This window comes from Rhamphochromis longiceps, linkage group LG19, assembly GCF_057381845.1.
Source record: "Rhamphochromis longiceps isolate RC_006_pf linkage group LG19, R_longiceps_female_GT1.1, whole genome shotgun sequence".
Classification (NCBI taxonomy): domain Eukaryota; kingdom Metazoa; phylum Chordata; class Actinopteri; order Cichliformes; family Cichlidae; genus Rhamphochromis; species Rhamphochromis longiceps.
The window spans coordinates 12,604,481-12,617,199 of record NC_140575.1 but is presented as its reverse complement, the minus strand read 5'-3'; the positions used below and the strand labels follow the sequence as shown (position 1 = coordinate 12,617,199).

The following is a 12,719-nucleotide window of genomic DNA, read 5'->3' as shown; positions in this document are numbered from 1 at the left end:
ATTAGGTTAACGGGCTGGGTTTAAATGTCGTAACATCTGCAAACAATACTGATGCTCGAGGTAGAACTGACATTTGCTCTTCTGGCAATTAGGGGGTAAGATGTGATGGGGGTTTGTCAGGCTAACACCAATAAAATGTTTCCTTTATTTAAAATGCATACAGAAACGCTAAACAAGCGTAGGAAAGTAAAAGTTTGGTCGATAAAGACAACTTTGGCCTTACTAACGATGGGCGGAAGGATTTGTCTGGCTCAGGATTAACCGGCTTTGTTTTCCTCTTGCAAACGGAGGAGACGGGGTGTAAGAATAGACTGGGCACAGAACCAAAACTGACATATTTAGAATTTAATAAAACATTTCATGCATTGAAAGCAAGTCCATCATTTACAAACGCTGTGTATGAGCAAAAAGAAAATTCTTGGTAGAAATGATTCTTCAGTAGTGTCTCTGCGTCTGTTCGACTGGCAGTCTCATGGGTGTGTTGGAGAAAGCACGAGTCTTCTTGTCTCCCTGCATGGGAAGAATGTCTGTGATCCAGTATTGGAAGAGTGTAACGACTGCCGTGGTTTCCTCTACAAACACAAGGAGACAGAGCGAAACATTTCAGTTACTGCTGACAACACAAAACCACAGGAACACTCAGTATTTTCACAAAAGAGATTCACTTGCTGGTGTATTTTTGGCATAATGCATCAAAATCTGCTTCCTTCCCCCCGCATGTACGTATCCAAACCCCTAACAAGACAAATTCTTTCCTTTTACTCGCTACTGTTAGAAGAATATATTTAGCCTTTGCAGAAAGCAAAATGGACAATACAAAAGGCGGAGCAGTCAATCCAATGTCATTTGTGAGAAACTCCAGGGTGCAGCAAAATATGCTTAAGGGAAATCTGCTTTAGAGCTGCTCCTGCAGCCAATTGATTGCCACTACAAGGGTAGACAGAGTGAGGAGAGCTTTAGTGAATTCACCTGAGGGGCTTTAAAAGCACGCATGCACATGGATTAGCTCCTGCAAGTCACTGAATGTAGGTTACTTTAAAATACCAAATGCTCCCTGAACAAGGTGGATGTTATTAAGAAGTTTAATTATTTTAAATTTCCATACTGTGGGGACTGATAAATGTGAAGCGAGATGCAGCAGAAAGGCTGGGGCCTTTGCCTCCAACACTCAGATAAGCTGAGTGGAATTGACCCATATAGCTGCCGAATCAAACGTGCGACAAAAACTCGTCTGCGCCGACACGATCTGCTGGCACGCCAGAATTAAAAACGGCAGCAAATAAAAAACAGTGAACTGAAGCATGACTCATTATGAGAGAGCTGGGAGTACGGGGGGGGGGTTAGAAAAGCTTTCAGGCAGCTGTGGAGCAGCTGTATGGAGAGGGGACGGCAGGATCTATGGTGGACTCTAGCAAACTGGTTTTTACACAGCGTCGTCAGGGTTACGGGAAGGGGCAGACAAGCGTCACTCTGTGGCCGCCGACATGGCATTGGCCTGAATCCCGTGGCTCGTCTCTCAGTCTCATTCTCACATGCCTGCACTTGTGCGCGTGACAGCAGAAAAGTCCCTGCTGATCCTATTATGCAGCCAGCGGCAGATGAAACCGCGTCGGGGGACGTAGGAGCTATTTTGACTGTTGAGAGTGTCGAGGCGAGTTAAAACATGTTCGTTACTCACGGTCAGCTCGAGTAAGTCAGGGGCAGGTACGCACAGGTGAAGGCTGAATGAGACAAGTCAGGGCAGGTAACCGGCAAACAATCCTAATCGGCGTTTGCCCCCTAACACTGGGAGGCGAGCGTTAACCTGCTGGGACGGGCCCGACGAAGCGCTCGGGGCAGGTTCCAGCAAGAAGAGCCTACTGTAGGCGTGGATGCATGAACCAGCGAGACACAACAATAAACACAGGCCTGTCATTCAAAGGAAAAAAGCTCTTTATTTGTGAATTTTTACTGACCTGCAGACATGCAGGAGGAGTTGCTGCAGAGCTCTTTCAGAGCTTTTTCTAGCTTTTCTGTATCCGTTTGCTGAACACGTGTCTTGAGACTGTACAGCTGCTTCAGGACTGAGTTAGGTTTGCTTCCGCTGTCTATGGCGCCCAGAAGGCCGTCCACTGTAGCAGACAGGTCAGGGATCGTGGAAGCATGAGACGAGGCTGAGGAGGGACAAGTGGTCTGTTAAAAAGAAGCCTTCAACATCAAATTAAGCATTTTATAAAACATCAAAAGGACCAATAAATGCCTATTTCTTTAATGTGACTCATGCACTGACCAAATATAAAGAAGACTCTTCAACTTTATTTACATTAAAAAATAACTTACTAGTTTCTCTCATTTTTAGTGCTTTTCTAACACGTATGGAAGGCTTTCATTTTCACTGAAAACATGTTCATTTCTCAGTAATGGGCATTTAACAATGCAGTGTAGGGTTTTTTGCACATTAGCATCCAAAATATATCCAAATAAACAAAACATTAGAAACTAAAATCACCGTGAGCATTAGGAATGCCTACAAGGTGTAATACTGAGAACATGAGCTTCATCCAAGAAGGCAAGTACAAGTGGTCCCTACTTACAATCTGACAAATACATTTCCATCGTTGTCCTGAGGAAGTCTGACACCTCAGCTGCTCTCCTCTTGTCTTCCTCCTCCTCCTCCTCTCCATCTTTTTGATACGTGAACTCCAGCGCAGCGGCCCGAGGCATCAGACCCATGGAGAGCAGCTTCTGTTTGTGCCGTTTCTTCTTCAGCTTTCGCTTCTTGTTCCTGCTAATTCGCTCGGCCCCCTCATCCCCCGCCGTCTGATTCTGACCTGTGCCGGACTCGCTCCCTAGAGTTGCCTCGTCATTCCCAGAGTCTTGACAAACGGTTGCTTTCTTCTTCCTTTTCCTCCTCCTCCTCCGTTGTTCCTCTGCCTCTTGCTCTTCATCCAGCACTTTGTCGCTCTCGTGGTTGTTCCCCTCTATAAGTAACAACAGATTAAACTCTTCATTAGTTTTAAAAACAGTCTTTAACTGATTCACGATCCCGTGATCCGGACAGATCGGATTTTAAAAGGTCAGATTGTGTTCACATTGTTAAAGTATGAATCGTGTATCCACCTGCACTCTGGGCCTAATGGCTAAAACAGGAGGTGGGCATCGTCCATTATGGTGAAAGCTGGGAGACGGCTGCTTTCCTTTCAGCCAATCACTGCACAATCTAATTCCACTAATTAGATGTTCCCTCTTTTTCACTGATTGCAGTTCAATCAGCAAAATCATCTGGTGTGGCCTCTGATTGAAAAGACACGGTCAAATCTGCAAGTGCGACCATCGCTCGTTCTGAGCCCGGCAATTTGAGATGTTCCATTAAATAAAAGGGAACATTTAACAGAACAGTGCTCAGGTGATGCACGAGCTTTTACAGTGAAAGAACATTAACACATTCCTCCCACCTTATGGAAATCATCCTTTAGTTTAGCAGCTTCATTGGGCTTTCCATTTTTCAGCTTTTCTCCTTTGCAATTATCACATTGCTAAAATCTCTCTGCTGTCACATTACCGAATGACTAAACCTCAAAAGAGAACCCGTCCACAAACAGCAGTCTTGGATCTTCTCTAGCTTGCCACATCTCCTCTTTCCTTAAAAAACCCACGAAGCACAGAGAGGTCAAAGAAACGAGCTCGCGCTGACTTCTCAGCGACCCGTTTGTGAGCAGTGGACTGGAGCCAGAACACAAAGCAGCAGAAGTGACAGTGGCAGTGCAGAACTGACCGACATAGACAGCCATGAGCGAGACAGATGAAGTCAGGCCGGCTCGGACGCCGCCCAGATCAACAAGGTCTGCATCAGGTGTTGAGGAACCAGGGCTCCCTGACGAGAAGTGAGCTACTGGAACAAGAAGGCATCGGTGGGCAAGATACAAAAACAGGGTGTTGTTGGGATGCTACTACGCAAGTAACCCCAGCGGAAGAGGTTACATGAATAGGATGCGGAGCACTAGGTGCGGTGACTCCCAAGCTCGGCGAGCAGCTCCAGCAGATCCCAGAAACAACATCGGACATCTCTGTCAAGAAGAGCACAGTCCTAGAAACAGCCAAGATACGGCGCAGGACCCTCAAGCTCCCAGGCCTCTGGTAGAGCAGCGGCCCCAAACCTTTTTTGCGCCACGGAGCGGTTTAATGTCACACAATATTTTCACGGACCGGCCTTTAAGGTGTCGCAGATAAATACAACTAAATAAAATGAAATGCGCCAACAACATTGAGAGTAACATCCTCCTCTCTGCCCCTTAATGCTCTCTGGTCGCTATGGTAACGCGTAAATATTTCTTTCAAAATAAGACACACAACTACGCAGCCCGGTACCAAACAACTCAAGGACCAGCCCGGGGGTTGGGGACCACTGTGGTAGAGGACCCAAGCTTGGAGGCACACTGCTCTGTCTGTGAGCATAGCAGCCCCACCCATGTGCTGTTCAAACCTCTGTTTGTGACAGTCAACCAATCAGAAAGTGACTGGCTTAAGAAGAAGATTTAAATGCACCTTAGAACACACATGCATCAACACTACAATGAGCGGGTGGAGGGAGGTTTGGAGTCTTCTCTCACCCCCGTTCTCTGCGACCTGCTGGAGCGGGGGGGCTAGGAGGAGGAGGAGTTGGCCGTCCGACTGCGGTCTGGAGTGTTGGGCCTCCCTGCTGCTGCGGAGTCGGGGCGGTCTGCCTCCCCCCACCGCAGGGAAAAGGGTAACACCACCTGGGTCTGGGTGCAGTTCCCCCCTCCAGGGGCAAGGGTACCTAGACCCGGTTTGTAGAGTACGCTTGGGGAGTGTGATCGTGTGTACAGCGTCTCTTTATGTCTGTCTCCACGTTGGTTGAGTGTGGAGTAAGTGCATATGAGAGCATGAGGGTGGGAATGGATGTTTGTATATGTGTGTGCCTGTATTTCTGTGTCTATATGTCAGGTTGGGTGTCAGACGCCACCTCTCTGGGGACATCTCAGGCCCTCCAAGGTTTGGAGGCCTATCTCCCCCTACCACCACTTCTCCTGCCAGTGGCGGACTCCCTCAGACATCGGTGCGTTGGTGGTTCTTTGTGTCCGGGGATGGGCGTCCAGGTACACACCGGCTCACTCCTTGGCGGCCGCTTATCGGGGCCTGGAGCCTGGGGCTCGCTCGGGCCACTTCGGAGGTGGGGTGCCCCCGGCCTCTCGGCCTGGGGCTCGGTCACTCAGGCACGGCTGGCTGCCGGCGGAGCTCACGGGCGCGTCACTGCAACTCCCCCTGGCTTCTGCTCCGCGGCTGCTGAGTGAGCCCTCATCTGGGACTCTCCTCAGCTCTTTCTGGGACAGTGGTGCTGCTGCCCCTCTGTTGGTCTTCCTTGGTCTCTTGTGTTCTGGGGGCCTCTGGATGTCTGGAGTTTTGATCTCCTCCATACCTGCTTCATGCCCTGGAGGACGGGGCTGTGGCCCCCCCACACCCTCTAGCAGATCATTACATGAAGGAACCTTTTAAAAAAACAAGAATTTGATGCAATTAAAAGAAAAAAAACAGGTTACGATAAACTTTCCTTTTGATTGTTCAGAAACAAGAGTTTCTCGAGGATCCAAAGAAAACCCAAAATCAGATGAACTAAAATAGATGTCCGTTTCTCAAAACATGTAGAAATACGGTTCTACATTTTGCAGCTAACGTGAATGTGAAGAGAGATCTGTTCATTCAAGACTAGGACAGCTTTTCTCTTTCTACACCACATCAACTACATCAACTCTCCTCTTTGTAAAATATTACACTGAAGCCTTTATGAACCTCCGCAGAACCCAAACTCTAGTTGACCTTAAACAGCTCTCTGGGTTGCAGTTCCCTTGAAGGCTCGCTACCCACTAAATCGAAAATGTGTTCAATTAGGAACTGCTACACTTACGAGTGCAATTAATCAAACTTAACCTTGTCAGTCATTCCAGCGGCCACCCTCAGACGATGGTCTGTGTAAGCCAGCAAATCACTTTTTTCACTGAGGTAAAGCAGAAGCTCTTCAGCTAAACGACGGTCTGAGTTACAGAAGATGATGAGTGTAACGAGCCGGCGCTTTTATTACAGCCTCATCACTTTGGTACTTCATGACAATAGAGAGAGGAGATAAAACAAACAGTCTTTAAATGATCCATATCAAATGCAGAGCATGTGACTCATCCTTGAATACCGCTGCCAGACAGCTCGATTCATCGCAGGTCAAGAAGATTTTAGCTCGGCATAAATCAGCTCACAACTCAGCCTCCAACATGTTATTAATAATAGTTAAATATCTCCTTTATAAATTATGCAAGTTTGCCCCGACAAGCACATTTAATCGGCCTATCGGAGTGAAAACAGAGCCACCCAGGCTCACTCACCATCTGCACAAGTTCTCCTCAGTTAAAGAACACGACTGATTTTCACTGTCTGTTTCCCCAACAACAGTGGCAGAGACAATCAGAAAGAGTAACTTTATTACTACAGAGCGCCAACCTGGAGGAGGCCCATGAGATAAATCTCTCCTAGCTTTATGGTGCACAGCGCCAAGTCCATAAATGTAAGATTATGGGTGACGTACCAGCTGGTTCCTCCACGCTATTTATGCTTTTTAGCTGCTGTAGTGAGACCGATTCCTCTGAATGTATATCATAGTCTGCAGGAGGAGGAAGGACCGTGTACATCCGCCTGCCTGGTTTGGCTGCGCTCTGTCTCTTCACTGCATCTCCTGAGACACATAAGGCAAATAATGTAAGGCACTGAAACACAAAGGAGGGAGGAACGTGTTAGTAATTATCATGACTTTACCTGAGGCCGTGTCCTCTCCAGGAGCTTTGCTTTTCAGATGTTTCTTTTTGCCTAGAGCTTCTACAATATGTGGTGGGCTCTGTTCCGTCACCACTTCTTGGATGGCAGGGTAAAGCTTCTGGAGAACTTTTGACTGGAATACTGAGTGACACAAAGACAAGCTGTGTTAACTACGCATATTCAGGCTACATGTGATCTAGTCCATGTGGGAATGAAGCATGAAAACAGGATGTAACCCGCTGACTTTGAAAACTGAAACAGGTGATGTTCATGCTGTTTGTGACTGCAATAACACAGCCTAACAATGAACACTGTGTTTACAAACTTATTGTGATGCCAAACAGTTAAGATAAACTTAGAGTACACTGCCAGTCTTTAGTTTTAGTCTTTGTCATTTTCCTAAACCATCAAAACAAGAAGGAAATGTCAGTGAGTACATTTATTCAGAACATAGAGGACTGAGATGTCCACACGATCGTGACCACATAAAAACTAATAAAAGCTGATCAAATATGAATCACCAAAAAACAAAACCTCCTGTCTTCTCGGGTACGTCTACCAAAGTCAAGGAGTGATTTTAGGGCTTGACAGAGGAGCACGTGCTTTTGTTTACAACACAGAAACCAACGCGAGATTTAGCTAGCTACGTTATTTGGGTACTTTAGCGAGCTAAAGAGTTACGAGCTCTGTGTGTGTTTTTGTATGAGATGAGTCATTTCTGGCGGTCCTTACCTTCTTTCCTATGTGCCATATTCAAACATCCACCACAGTCGAAGCAAAGAAAACATGAATTCCAACTCTGCACTCAGCTAGGAAGTTACTATGCTATCAAGCTAGCTGAGTTAGCTAGCAAGTATGCTACAGCAGCTTTTTAAATGAGCTAGCTTGACGCGCACGTCCCGCTCAACTTAAAGATCAGAGATATTCATCTGTCAGTATCATCGCCACAGAGCTCCAGCTTCTTCAGCAAAGCCCACTAACCCAGAGTAATGCGCAAAACTGCTGAACCGCGCACTTCACCGGCTACCACACGCGCACTGTGACGACCAAGAGACTCCGCTTCCTTTTGCGCCAACTTCTATTCAAAATCCGGCCAATTTAAAATGCACGCAGTCCTCACAAACAAACACTCTCTGTATATACTTAATGATATGTATTTACGGGATTACTCGAATCTATTCTTCACATCGGCAGACGAATCAACCTCGTTTATAGTGTAATATTCATTAGCCTTGCGTATTTCAAGGAAAAAGACTCAAGAAGGTCTGGATTTGTAGAGCGAACTTAAAATGACTCCAGCTAAAATGACTATTATAAAACCATTATTAATTATCTGAGCAGGTGTATCATACTACCAGAGCAACATACGGTTTTTTTTTAATGTCCACTTTTATTCTTTCCAAGGGGCTACAGCGCCCCCTGCGTTTGAAAGCTGTGATAACAGCAGCTTGGGCGTGCGCACACCAAGCCAGCTGTAGGACGGTGTGCAGGCGAGATGAGAATACTAAACAGGCGCCTCATGGCTCAGCATCAGCACCGGGCTGAGTTCAGATTTGCGCACCCATCAAACTTGGCTTGGGACCTCAGCATGTGAACGGGCTTTGCAGGAGGAGGATCCACCTAGAATGTCAGCTCTGAAAAAGGTATTTCCTCCCTGTCTCTCTCTTTTCTTAATCTTTCAGCACACATTGAAGTCATGAAATGTGACAATGTGCAGCATTCAAACGTGGCATACAGTCATCTTACAGTAAATGGGAAAATGTATGCAGTGATGACAAATAGGTGTGTGTGTGTGAGCAGTTCAGTAGCAAGGTTTTCTTAGAAGTGTGGGACTTTTAAGCGGCTGGCTTTCTTTCTTCTTCTTATTTTTAAAGTATATTAAGTGTCACAGTGCTGGTTTGCTTAATCATGACCACTGATTACAGTTGCCCAAGTATAATATGATTTCTGCATGCTTTGCATGTGGAATCTGATCACTGCTCCTCTGCTATAGCTCTCGCATGTCATTCCACTTGCATTTATCCCTGAGGAGGCTTGCACGAAGAGCACTTCAGGCAAGAAAAGCTTAGGATAACTTCTCAAAGAGATATTGTGTCAGGTTTGATCTCAGCCAGACTCCTCCTTTTGTGCACTGTCACGTAGTACTGTATGTGCCATGCTGACTGCCATCTCTGTGGGTGGATGAGCTTCACTGACTGTGTCTGACAGAGCCAAAGCCCGACACTGGCAACCCTGAATGATAGTGAAGCTCCAAAAAGCTTGCAAAAAACGAGCCAATGGATGAGTTTACTCTGTAGTAAATTATGCTGATTTAGGTAAACATGTTGCATAATTCCTTGCAGTGAACAACACACTGAATAGCACATATACACCTCCTGCAAGCCCTCTTAATGAACAAGTAGTAAGATTTGCAGGCTGCTCGTGGTGTAGCAGTCATCCTCTAACAGCGCTGGCCATGCTGAAAAAAGAACTTGCTAACTGCATGTTTGTGCAAAAAAAGAAGCTTGTCATCACTCTCGGTGTACATTGACAAATGATGTTGTTTAAGACTCAGTGCAGCCGCAAGTATTGACGTCTTAGCTCTGACAGATTCCACTGACTGAGCAGCACAAAAAGAAGGAAAGTTGTATAGGACGCCCGCTTCGACACTGCTGCTGAATCCATAGCAAATGCAGACTACTCAGCACGCGCTGTGAGTGACAAAGTGCTGGCTGCCAGCGCTCACATAGTCAGACATCATAATCACAGAGGTGCTAAAAATAGGGGACCATGTTCATTGGAATGCTTCAGAAGCTCAATGGAGTCACTGCTGTTCGCACAAGTGGCTAAAAGTTTTACCAGGATACTCTTCGATGCTGCGCTCCTGTCCTGCTCAATAATACAAAAGCACTTATTTTTAGACAGTAGCGGTCAGCTAGTCTTCCTTCAGTGACACAGCTTCTTGGGTGAGACACTGATGTGTAAGATAAAGAGCTGAAGGTCTGTGCATTGCATAGTATAGCAGGCCATATGTGGAAAATGTGATTTTTGAATGTTTTATGTGGGGTCTTTGCAAACCGCCCCGTGTTCTCTCATTGAAAATAGCAAGCGGTGTGACACCAAACTAACTGCATGAAATGCAAGTGTCAGTATCTGTTTGTGTGCAGATTTGCATGTGGATCGCAGTATCTAACCATAACCATAATTCGTCTGTCCTACCTGTCCGTCCTGGCTGGTGGCAGATGAGAAATGTAAGGTCGCCACTGTAAGGCCTGGAGTGAAAAATGACATGTCACTTCCCCACCTTTTACCCCATTCACACCGCCACCTCTGCTTTCCCCGGCGACAAGTCAGCCCTTCAATGAGAGCTCGATGATTCACTGAGAAATCTTTACTCATCCTAACAGGCAATTTCTTCACTTAAAAAGGAGGGTGCCTAATTAAAATCCACTGCCTGCATTTTTTAAAAAAGTAATTGGAAACTGATACTGTTTTCCTCCCAGAAGCACTTTGAAAATTGAAGGTCGCTTTTTCTTTTTCTTTTTTCTTTTTTTTTTCTTTTCTAAATGACATCAGAAACAGCAGTATGCGACATTACGTGATGGCAGAGCTTCAGTTCATCCTTTGTCATTTTTTTTTTTTTTTTTTTTTTTTAATAAATAGGACAGGGGGAATGAATGAGAGAAAGAGGGGGAGAGAAAGAAAGAAAACCAAAGGGGAGAAGAGACGGTGAGAAGGGGGGGGGAAGAGAGAGAAAAAAAAAAAGAACTCCTGGGTCACCTGTATGGAGAAAAAAAACAAACAAACAAAAAAAACAAACAGAGGAGACAGCAAACAACAAAGAGCAACATAATAATAGAGAAAACAAAGCACCATCACAATAAACTAGCTAGTCATAGATATCAATATTTACTAAATAATAAACGATATTGTGCAGCACGTAAGATAGACAGCGCACAGTGTGCTTTGAGGTAGCAGCCAAGAAAGCTTTAGTCCGCGTCTGTGAATACCCATGTGTGCATACCTGTGTGGATCAGCATGCTTGCATTCCAAAGGTTTCTCCATGTAATGATCTGCTAGGGAGTGTGGGGGGGCCACAGCCCTGTCCTCCAGGGTGTGAAGCGGGTATGGAGGAGATCAAAACTCCAGACATCCAGAGGCCCCCAGAACACAAGAGACCATGGAAGACCAACAGAGGGGCAGCCGCGCCACTGTTCCAGTAAGAGCTGAGGAGAGTCCCAGATGAGGGCTCGCCCAGCAGCCGCGGAGCAGAAGTCAGGGGGAGTTGCAGTGACGCGCCCGTGAGCTCCGCCGGCCCCCAGCTGTGCCTGAGTGACTGAGCCCCAGGCCGAGAGGCCGGGGGCACCCCACCTCCAAAGGGGCCCGAGCGAGCCCCAGGCCCCAGGCCCCGACAAGCGGCCGCCAAGGAGTGAGCCGGTGTGTACCCGGACGCCCACCCCCAGACACAAAGAACCACCAACACACCGACACCTGAGGGAGTCCGCCACTGGCAGGGGAAGTGGTGGTGGGTGGAGATAGGCCTCCAAACCTTGGAGGGCCTGAGGTGTCCCCAGAGAGGTGGCGTCTGATACCCAACCTGACATATAGACACAGACATACAGGCACACACAGACACAAACATCCATTCCCACCCTCATGCTCTCATATGCACTCACTCCACACTCAACCAACGTGGAGACAGACATAAAGAGACGCTGTACACACAATCACACTCCCCAAGCGTACTCTACAAACCGGGTCTAGGTACCCTTGCCCCTGGAGGGGGGAATTGCACCCAGACCCAGGTGGTGTTACCCTTTTCCCTGCGGTGGGGAGAGGCAGACCACCCCGACTCCGCAGCAGCAGGGAGGCCCCTCACCCCAGACCGCAGTCGGACGGCCAACTCCTCCTACTAGCCCTCCCGCTCCAGCAGGCCGCAGAGAATGGGGGTGGGAGAAGACTCCAAACCTCCCTCCACCCGCTCATTGTAGTGTTGATGCATATGTGTTCTAAGGTGCAATTAAAACCCAGGAGGGCATGGAGCTACCTGCCAAGGAGCAGCAGGTAAGCGCAAAGGTCGCTTTTTCTTGTTTTTCTTGCATGCACAAGCGTGCACCCGCTTCTGCGCCCACACAAAAGAGTGGCTCGTGTGGACTTTGGCTCCTTGGCAGTGACACGATAAGGCTCTCATAATCTATTTGAAGATGCAGCACAAACTTCAGACGTTGCATTTCTGCATGCAGTGATGTCATTTTGGTGAACGCAGAGGCAGAAGAGCAGCGATGAATGTAGACCAGTGTGACTGAAAGTAAACGTTGAAACATTCAGGAGGTTCTTTTCTTATTCATCCGCTCTCTGTGACGGATGTGTTTCCGCTTCCCCCTGCATGTCCCAGCATTTTCTCTCACTTTAAGACTTTCTCTTACCAGCCCGTGCACACAAATCCAACTTCTTTCCATGTGTTTGCCTCAGTTTTTATACCTCAGATCATTTTGTGAATGAACCTGTAATAGTTTTGGCTTGAGTAGAGGGATGCAGAGTGAGTGCAGGGGATGGATGAGACGCTGCTTTATGAATATAAAACATGAGGCATGAGATCCAAGTGTGTGTGTGTTTGTGTGTGTGAGTCCTTTGTGTCTGGGGATATCTGTGCATACCTGCAAAGCAGCCGCAGTCATTTAATCACCTTTGTGCTGTGGTGGGATAACGCGTACAGACGGGGGTCCCTGAATTCTCCCAGTGCTACTGTACCGATGCGTAGCCCTCAGGCATGGCGAGCCGGTGTCCTGAGTGACCTTTTCTCTCTAGCGGTAAATAGAAATAGTTTGATATCAGCACTGATGACGATTTCTAAAGGTTGTCCTTTGAGAGTTTGCCGAGCAGAGAGTCGAGCGGCTGTGTCTCTTGTCAGCTGTGCGCCTTTGAAACTCTTTGACTAGAGA

General features: G+C 47.1%; 1 protein-coding gene across 1 annotated transcript; it reads right to left on the bottom strand.

The window, feature by feature from the left end:
• Positions 1 to 321: 321 nt before the first annotated feature.
• Positions 322 to 8,162, bottom strand: erich1 (glutamate rich 1). Its single transcript, XM_085392192.1, has 6 exons — positions 7,531 to 8,162; positions 6,799 to 6,939; positions 6,572 to 6,718; positions 2,574 to 2,960; positions 1,956 to 2,153; positions 322 to 572 (listed from the first exon to the last, which is right to left on the bottom strand). Exons 1-6 carry the CDS (start codon positions 7,547 to 7,549, stop codon positions 436 to 438), a joined length of 1,029 nt encoding a protein of 342 aa, XP_085248318.1. The 5' UTR covers positions 7,550 to 8,162; the 3' UTR covers positions 322 to 435.
• Between the last annotated feature and the right edge of the window lie 4,557 nt (positions 8,163 to 12,719).

Bases quoted from the DNA above. Each gene is read 5' to 3' on its own strand.
- erich1 (XM_085392192.1), bottom strand. The intron at 2,961-6,571 runs GTACGTCACCCA...TGTTACTTATAG, and splicing joins TAGCGTGGAGGAACCAGCTG to AGGGGAACAACCACGAGAGC. The intron at 573-1,955 runs GTCAGTAAAAAT...TTGTGTTTGTAG, and splicing joins CTCCTCCTGCATGTCTGCAG to AGGAAACCACGGCAGTCGTT.